This window comes from Orycteropus afer, unplaced genomic scaffold (genome assembly GCF_000298275.1).
Source record: "Orycteropus afer afer isolate SDZICR_OR568_19922 unplaced genomic scaffold, OryAfe1.0 scaffold00864, whole genome shotgun sequence".
Taxonomy (NCBI): Eukaryota; Metazoa; Chordata; class Mammalia; order Tubulidentata; family Orycteropodidae; genus Orycteropus; species Orycteropus afer.
Window position 1 is genome coordinate 497,462 of NW_006922451.1, and position 9,397 is coordinate 506,858.

At 35.2% G+C, this 9,397-nt stretch overlaps 1 protein-coding gene across 1 annotated transcript in view; it reads right to left on the reverse strand.

The window, feature by feature from the left end:
- LOC103212174 (cadherin-10-like) overlaps positions 1 to 9,397 on the reverse strand; it is a 315,162-nt gene that overhangs the window by 176,953 nt on the left and 128,812 nt on the right. The window contains exons 8-9 of the mRNA XM_007958185.1: positions 6,198 to 6,319; positions 673 to 781 (exon numbers count right to left, since the gene is read on the reverse strand). Coding sequence (XP_007956376.1) covers positions 673 to 781; positions 6,198 to 6,319 — 231 coding nt within the window. The remainder of the gene's footprint in view (positions 1 to 672; positions 782 to 6,197; positions 6,320 to 9,397) is intronic.

Here is a 9,397-nt window from a genome sequence, read left to right on the forward strand (position 1 = left end):
TCCAGGTTCCCCAAATATCAGTATTTGGATGTCAAAAAAATATTCCAGGTTCCCCAAATATCAGTATTTGGATGTCAAAAAAATATATTAAGATATTTTTTAAAAAACACACACACACATGTATGCATACTCACAAATACCTCTCACATACATAAATCCAATAATCCTGAAGAAAAATATAATTGGGTGAATTGTAAATATTGTTGCATTTTTAAAATTCAAAAGCAGACAGAGGAGCTCTGGTAGCCTAGTGCCTAATGCACTTGACAACTAACCAGAATGCTGGCAGTTCAAACCCACCATGCATTCCTTGGAAAGAAGGTTGGGCAATCTACTTCTGTAGTGATACTGCCTCGGAAACCCAAGAACCGGTCGTTATGAGTTGGGCGACTAGATGGCACATAACAATAACAACAACAATAAAGCAGACAAAAAAAAAAAAAAAAAGACTTCATCTCAATAGCTGATCAACATTTAGCAAGCTACCTAATTGTCTTAAACTTCTGTTTCCACTCCTTAAAATGAATATGAAAGTATATTACTCAAAGGATTGGTGTAAGATCTGTGACGACTGATATAAAGTGTGTAATAGAGTCCCAAGGGGAATTACTTTTGAGAACATTTCCTGCTAATGTCACTTTAGAACCATAAGAAACAAGTTCTAAACTTTACCTTCATTATCCTGTACTGTGAAGTTTGGATTGACAGCAGCTAAACTGAAGAAAAATTTCTGTCCACCTAAAGGGTCATCTTTGTCTATGGCACTTATAGTCTGTATAAGCTGCAAAAAGGAGAAAATATGTACATTAATTAAACTTCCATGGATATAATCTTCTTTGTATTATGTAATTTTTAACAACCTTATTTTGCCTAACAAAGGAAGGAAAAACGATTGAGTTCCTTATGCATATATCTTTATTTGAGTTAATTTATATGTTTTACTTTGTACTTTATTTAAACAGTTTCACTCTTTCCAACCCTCTTTTTCTCCCTCTCCTGGGTATTACTCTTTCCTTCAACATTGCTCAAATTATAGTCTTTGAGGTTTTATTATTTTATATTTATAGCATTTGAAGTGAGGTTTATAAGAAAATAATAAGACATAACTGAAATAACATATCAAGAAAGATAGTTCACAATGAAAATTCTCATGTGTATATGTCATTAAGATTAATATGTAACTCTCTCACACAGACCCATTTAATGATAGAAAGTTAAAATAGTTAATAGTCTTTTTATACAAAATGCAGTGTCCAAAATAAAAATGGATTTGCAACTAAAATTAATAACTTAAATTCCTATTCATTTTAATGAACCAGAATAATGTATTTCAGAACACAACATGGTCATAACTTTTCATAGCTTTATAAGACAAGATATAAATTTCAATAAAAATTCTCAATTAAAATAATTCTTTTTAATCAAAGAATTTCGCATTATTGATTTCAAAGTCAGAGGTTAAGCAATATGCTTTCATTAAATGTAAGGAAGTAAGCCAAACTCATATTAACTACATGAACAAAATAGAATCAAATAATGCAGAATCCATAACCATATTTCAATAAAATTTTATAAACCAGCCTTCTCTATTGCCACTTACCCCCTTTTTAAGACAGCTTTATTCTCTGAAACAACTTAGCTTTTAGAGTCCAATTTCCTATACAGAACTTACCTCTCAATTCAGTCTTCCTTTTTGTCTCCAGCCTTGCATTCAAGATAATGATACTCTTATTTTGGTAAATACACACAAAAAAAGTTGTAATGGGAAGCAGAAATAGGAACCAGAAGGAGATTCAACAGGCCCCTTGGTCTCTGTATACTACCACCACCAGCGGTTGAGTTAATGCCAGCTCACAGCTCTCCTGTGCCTATCTGAGTAGAGCTGTGCTCCACAGGGTTCAATGTCTGACTTTTCAGTAGCCCACTAGGCCTTTCTTCCAAGGCATTTCTGTGTGGTCTTCGACTACCAACCTTTCTGCTGGCAGTTCTGTATGGCAACCGTTTGAACCACTCAGGGACAACTATCTCACTTCTATTGGAGCCAAACTTACTCTGATCCCTTTCTAATAAAACAATTTATACCACAATTGGGCAAAAAAAAAAAAAAAAAAAAATTGATAATAATAATAATGGTGATGTCCAGTATTCTTTTTGAGCATATAAAGAACAGACACAGATGAATCATTTACATTTTATCTCTTTAGCTTTTCTGTTATGTAATTGTTTTGTATTTTTACTGGGTCACCATGAGTCAGATTCTACTGGAAGGCAACAACAACAACAACAGGTTAAAATAAGCTTAAGGCAACATGAGGTTCTTATATGATAATGTGGTGTGGAATGGGTAATATATTTTAATAAAATTAAAGTTAGAAAATAGCTTGTTTAGTTTCAGTATGTATTAGATTTTTCACTGGGAAGCCTTGGAGTTTGTTTTAATGAAAAAAAAAAAAAAAAATCCCTGCTTTCTGGTTAAAAGCCCCCTTTTTGTTATTCTTGTATTAGGGGAGTAGCTAAATGCCATTCTATGGAAAATATGGAATTAGTAATTGTAGTTTTGATAGTGTTGAATTTTATCTGAACTTTGTGATAGGGGAAAGCATTATTGTAGCTTTGATAGTGTTGAATTTTATCTGAACTTTGTGATAGGGGAAAGCATTAATGGTTACAGAAACCCTCCCACCCTCTATGTTCAGGAGATGGCCTTACCAAAGATAAACCCCTTCCCATGTGACTTTGATAAGACTTATGCTCTGGGGTTTACCTATGGCAAGGCTACACAGATTCTCATACTCATTCTTTTCCTTATAAATGAGAAATTTAATTGCTTGTTCTCAGTGGTCAATTAGAAACAAAATGCTTGTTAAGCAAACAGGTTAAGTTTGTCTCCTTCTTTCACATCCCTGAAATGTGCCCAAGCCAGAGCCTGAACCAACATCTTCTCAACCTTATAGAAACCCTCTCTAGCACAGAGCAGAACTGCCCCACAGGATTTCCTAGGATGACATCTTTATGAGAGCAGATGTCTAGGTCTTTTTTCCCAATGAGCAGCTGATGGGTTCAAACCACTAACCTTTCAGTTAACAGCTGAGTGCTCACCCATTGTGCTATCACACATACTAATTCTCTTTAATGGCTCCACCTGGAAATTAGGTGGCCTCAGTGCAAAACATTCTGATTTACTGTCTGATGATGTCAACCTTTCAAGTTCCTTACACCTGGGTTTTTCCCAGACTTATTTATTCTTAGACTCACTCTATTAAAAACAAAACAAAACAAAAAAAAAAGCACTGCCATAGATTCAATTCCAATTCATAGAGACCCTCTGGGTTTTTGAGGTGTTAGATCTTTATGGAAGTAGATTGTCCCATCATTGGAGCAGCAAGTGGATTTGAACTGCCAACCTTCTGGCTAATTGTCAAATGCTTTAGGAACTGCACCACCAGAGCTCCTTAGACTCTATCACAGAAAATCCTTTTTCCCTAACTTCTCAAGACCATTGCTGATATCATAAGACATCTCTAGGTGGTTCAACAGTTTAGAGTGCTGACCACTAACAAAAAGTTTGGAGGTTTGAGACATCCAGAGGTGCCTCAGAAGAAAAGATTGTCAATCTAATCCCAATAATATCAGCCACTGAAAACCCTATGGAGCATAGTTCTACAGTGACACCCATGGGTTTCTCTGCGTTTGAGCTGACTGGACAGAAATTGATTTCCTATTATAATAATACCTTTCCTTGTTACCTTTCTGAATAAAGTCCATATACTTGTATTTGGCAGTTACATAGGGGCCTCAGATGGATTAATATAAACAGTACCCCCAAGGAATTTCCTGTGAGATTACAGTCTGAAATGCTATTGCCTTCCTATGGAGATGGAAAGTTATTGAATTATATTTTATTGCCTGGGGGTGTGGGGCAATGGAAGAAGGAAAAACCACCATCCCTCTTCTCCCCTTCTCTTCTCTCCTTCCCAATGGTCCCCTGATTCTGTCTGAGATGGGAAGGATAGGGAGTCAAGCAGCTCTGTTCTGGTACAAGATGGGACTCTAAATACTACTACATCACTTACAAATTAAATCGCACCAAAAGGAAAAGTTCTCTACCCTTAGAACTGGAAATTGGCAAGAACAGGGAATGAACAGGAGGGGTTGGCCAATGAGTTTTATTTCTGTCTTCTTGTTTTTTTTCCACACACCAAATGAGTGAAAATTTTTTCCGTGTTGTTGTTCTAAGTGCTGCTCTTAAAGAGGATTTAATTTGGACGACTATTGGGTGGAATGGAATCCTCTATAAATAACCAAAGCACGCCCAGAAGTCCTTCTAACTTGCTCCAAGTTCCCTAGGATGAGGGAAGGCAGAGTTAACAACTGAATTTCAATGAAGGCTCAGTGAAGAAGGACTTTATCAAATACCCACTTTTATGTTGCCCTCTAGGATGTCAATGGCCTAGAATTCCATCACTGATTATATAAGAGTTTACTTTGAGCAAAGACATCTTTCAAATTCTCAGGCCAAAGGCACATCTAACAAAATGTCTTATTAAAGAGAACTAGGAAGAAGTCCTAATGGTGCAGTGGTTAAGTACTTAGCTGCTAATTGATAGGTCAGCAGTCTGAAAACACCAGTGGGGAAAGATGTAACAGTCTGCTTCAGGAAAGATTACAGCGTTGGAAGCACTATGGGACAGTTCCCCTCCGTCCTGTAGGAAAATTTGGTTTTGAGTTTTTAGTGTGGGAAGTTGTTGAGCATACAGCCAGTTATACAGAAAATATTGGTGATGTTTCTATCCTCTGAACTTGTCAAAATAGGCCACTGCATTTTTATTAAAATGATCTTTAAACTGATTTTTTTCCTCAATATGCCATTTATTTTGCAAAATTTCCAAAATTATAGAGAAGTTCTGAGCTGCATATAGTTAAAAAATAATAGCATAAGGGAAATAAACAAGCAATCCCTTATTTTGTATATTTTGAATATATTTGAAAACCAGCTTTTATAATGAGTCAAATATTCTGAAAAGATATCTCTTGAAAATCAAATAGAATAACTGCAGAGGGAACAATGCATGCTGAAATAGCAAAGTCAGTAATTTATCTCTTAGGGAAAAAGATTCAACTTATATCATGCTGAGCCTGTCAAGTGGAGGGCTATTTGGAAGGGTATTTTAGGGCAAGCATTGTTTCATTAAGAAGCAAGTTGGAAGCAGCTAAGTCATTTAAATAAGCCAAATTACACATTTCCATAGAATTTTTAAGTACAAAAAAATAAATAAATAATTCAATTGAAGTAATTTTACCATTTCAAACAATAGACAGGTTATTGAATTCCTGTTAGAATCTTTAGAAGGATAAATTTGAGTTATTCCACAATGTAATTTGCATAAAAATGTAACAACGGCATTGATGTTTATAAAGAACATCAATGATGTCAAAATACAATGCAGTTTTTCAATGTCTTCTCTTCTGTTAATAAAACACATTTGATTCCCAATTATTATTTATAACATGCAGCTTCCTTCTGTGAAGATAGCACTCAAACCAATTAAGAGCATTTCTTTCAGCTATATACACTCGAGCTTTTCAAACAACAAAAATGAGGCCACTAAAGAAAAGAACTAGGAGTTATAAACAAAGTTGATGTAGAAAAAATGTTTTAAAGGACAATAATTATGTCGTTAAGGACTTTATATGTTGCTGTGATGATGAAATGCAATGTATAAATCTAAGGTGCCAATTCTGTTAATCTGGCTTTGAGATCATGTTTGTATACATTGCATTACTGTTAAACATGTTGCTGATTCTACAAATTTGTCTGTTTCTCCCAACTTCATTTTCCCACCTCTTGAACAGTAACCAATATTTAACTAAGGATACAACAGATTTTTATTTGTTTTTGTGTTTGAAAGTTTAAAAAAGTTGAAAGCATGCCTTCTTATACCTTAGCTACTACGACAACAATAAAGCCTTAGTTCAGGCATTCAGATGTTACAAAGGAAACATGAAAACAAACCTAATATACTGGTATTTTAAATATTTGAAACTCCCTAAAATATAACACACTTTTTTTATTATAGTGTTGGGACCATGTATGAATTCTTCTATCTCTGTTTATTCATTCCTGTTGAGACTGGGGAGAAAAGACGTTTCATGTGTAAATTAAAATCTCTCACACTTTCGACCTTACAAGTGCTCACCTGTCCCGGTCTGGCATTTTCACACACAAAAGTGTCATAGAACACAGCAAACTGTGGGGCATTGTCATTGACATCCAAAATTCTCACAAAAACTGCCACACGCGTCATCTCTTTGGGATTATCTAGAAAAGGGAAATTTTGGTTTAGGAAAAATCATTTGTACACCTGATTTAATCTCTATAGGCATCTTGTGGATACTAAGTGCTCACATACAAATAAGCCTGGTGTTCATTCTGCTAACATAATGAGCAAATGCAATAAAGAAAATTACTACAGAGCCTAATTAAACAGTCATGAATTCAATTATTATTGGGCTCATGAGTACCATTATTATTTTGGAAAGTCTTTATAAAAGCACAACCTAGTATAATTGAGTTCATATTATTTTTGTGGATTTATGGTCAAAATGTATAAAAGAAGAAATAATATTTTAAAAATCCTATTATGAATTCTTATTTTATTATATCCTTATGTTTTTGTGTGAAGAAATTGAATATTGAATTTTGAATAAATTAGCAACTTGCTCAAGTCAACACCTTCTAAGTGGTAACTGTCCTCTGACTATTTACATCTGTAAAATATTCTAAATGTTATTCTCAAATTTCCTCTTGGAAATATTAATATATGGTGTTTTGGTTACCAAGTGCCACTCTGACAGGAATATAACACAAATGAAATGGCCTTAACAAACAGGAGTTTATTCTCTTACAGTTTGGAGGCTATAAGTCCAAGTTCAAAGTGCCAGGCTCTAGGGGCTGGGTGAAAGCCCCTCAGCCTTGGGCTTCAGCTCTGCCTTCTGTTCCCGGCCCACTGAAGCTAGAGGCTTTTCTTCACTCAGGCAGCTGTTGGCTGCTGAGGCTGCCAAGCCCAAGGTTGACAAGTAACAAGGCACAGTCCCGATGTTACCAAACCACACAGCAGGCCATTAACTCAAGTCCATTGTAAGTCCCAAGGTCAGCAGAGTATAGCAGGCTGCTGCTGAACTGACAGGGCTACACGCAGGGTCCAAGCATTCCATAAGCTAGCTACTCTCCCCAAGGCTTCTCCTCATATACAGGAAGCAGACCATAGCCCAAAGTCAGCTACTCAGCTGTTTGTGGTAGGTCCCACCATGGAGTTGATTGCCAGTCTCATCATGGGGAACAACTACCACCAGCTGCCCAGCCACTCAACCAGGCCAAGTTAACATACTAACTGAACTATCACATATGGCTAGTCATTTTAAAAATTGGCTAGAAAATTTACAAACATATTTAGGGTTTCAAATGTACTATTTTTCCCAAATAGCAACAAATAGCGTCAAACATGATTTTTTGCTACTAATTTTAAAATCAAGAACATCAGAGTTTACACAAAAGAAAATGAATTTTAAGAATCATTTTGATTTTTGAATGGAATTTAAAATTATGAATGCCCCATATCTGACTTAGCTTTGGGTAACAGCATCTTATTAAGCATAATTGTATTATATCCATCATTGAGATCTCTAAGAACCTTTACTGATAATTGAGAGTGTTTTATTAAATGCAGGTAGTATTTTTGATCCTCCATGACAGCAATATCTCAATCTTCAGATACAGTCAAAATTATCTGTGGACCTTGGAGATGTCAAGCTAAAGAGCCATAAAAGAGAAGGAAGGAGATAATTAGCTAAAAAAAGAAAAGTAGAGATCAACTGAGATCCAGTAGTTATCTTTTTAAATAGCCTATACAAAAGAGTCATGGGAAATAAATTTCTCTTGTCAAGTTTATCTTTACTACTTTTAGTCTAAATATCTTTTAGATATAATAGTAAAAATTATTGTGGGGCATCAAGATCAATTGGCATAATATAGTTACCAAATACAATGTTCTGCATTCAACTTTGGTGAGTAGCAACTGTGCTCTTAAAAGCTTGTGAGAGGTCATCTCAGGCACAATTATTGGTTTTGCCTCATCCACACAAAGAAGAGTGATAAAAAATCAAAGATGCAAGGAAGCAATTACTCCAAAAGACCAATGGACAGCATTAACTACAGCCTTGATGACTCTAAGATCAGAAAAACTAGATGGCGCCCTGGTGCCCCACTACCAATATCCATTGTTCTCAAAGGGATCACAATAGGAGATCCTGGATAGAGTGGGAGAAAAATGTTGTACAAAATTAAAAATAATAAAAAAGATTAAGCTTACTGGTCTGATAGAGATTGGTGGAATCCCCATGACCATGGCCCTCAGATAACCTTTGAGCCTGGAACTGATCTCTCCCCCATGTAAAGACTTTCAGCTCAACCATAGAGAAGTCTATATGATAAACAATTACACCAAGAAGGTATTCACTCCTTAGAACAATGAACCATAAGAGATCAAGAGGGCAGCACTTGTTCAGGGATAAAGATCAGAAGGCAGGAAGGAATAGGAAAGAAATTCAAATAGAAATGGTAAACACAGGCAGGAAGTGAGAATAGTGCTTTTGCATTGTGGGGATTGAACTCCATGCCATAAAACAAAATGTGCATGCATTGTTGAATAGAAAACCCATCTGCCCTGTAAACTTTCACCCAAATCATAGTAAAATGCTATTTAAAAAAGAAAAAAAATCTATTATAAAAAAATTGGCATGTACTAGTAGGGAGTATATCACTACTCAAAATAATCTATTTTGCCTTTTTCTCTCCATATAATTACAATGCTACTAAAATAATGAAATCAGCACATTTTAAAAACTAATATGTAAGAACTGATTACTCAGCGGGAACATTAACAAGGCTGAAGTAGTTTAAAGGAAGCCAGACAGAATTCTAAATCCATATGAAATGTATTTATCTTTCCTACTCTATTCAAGAAGAAAGTTTAAAAATATCTCCTCTTTAGCACTCTTCTTAAGTCTTATTCCAGGTCTGCTTAACCCATGTGCATTCATCTCTCAGGTTCAAATTTCTTACTTGCTAATATATTGATGCATATTGTTCACTTCTTAGTATATCAGGTAGTGAACAAAACTTCTCTGAATCCTTGATCCACTCCCCCATTCATTGTATGATTTTCCCAATTTACTTCACTTCTCTAAAGCCTCAACTTTCTCAATAGTAGTATGAATAAAATAGAACTTTCTCTCTTAACAGTTTTTGTTGAGTGTGAGTTAATGTATGAACAGTTCTTATCAGACTGTCAATTTGACAGAAAGCACTCAATATATATTGGCTATTACTATGAACAAA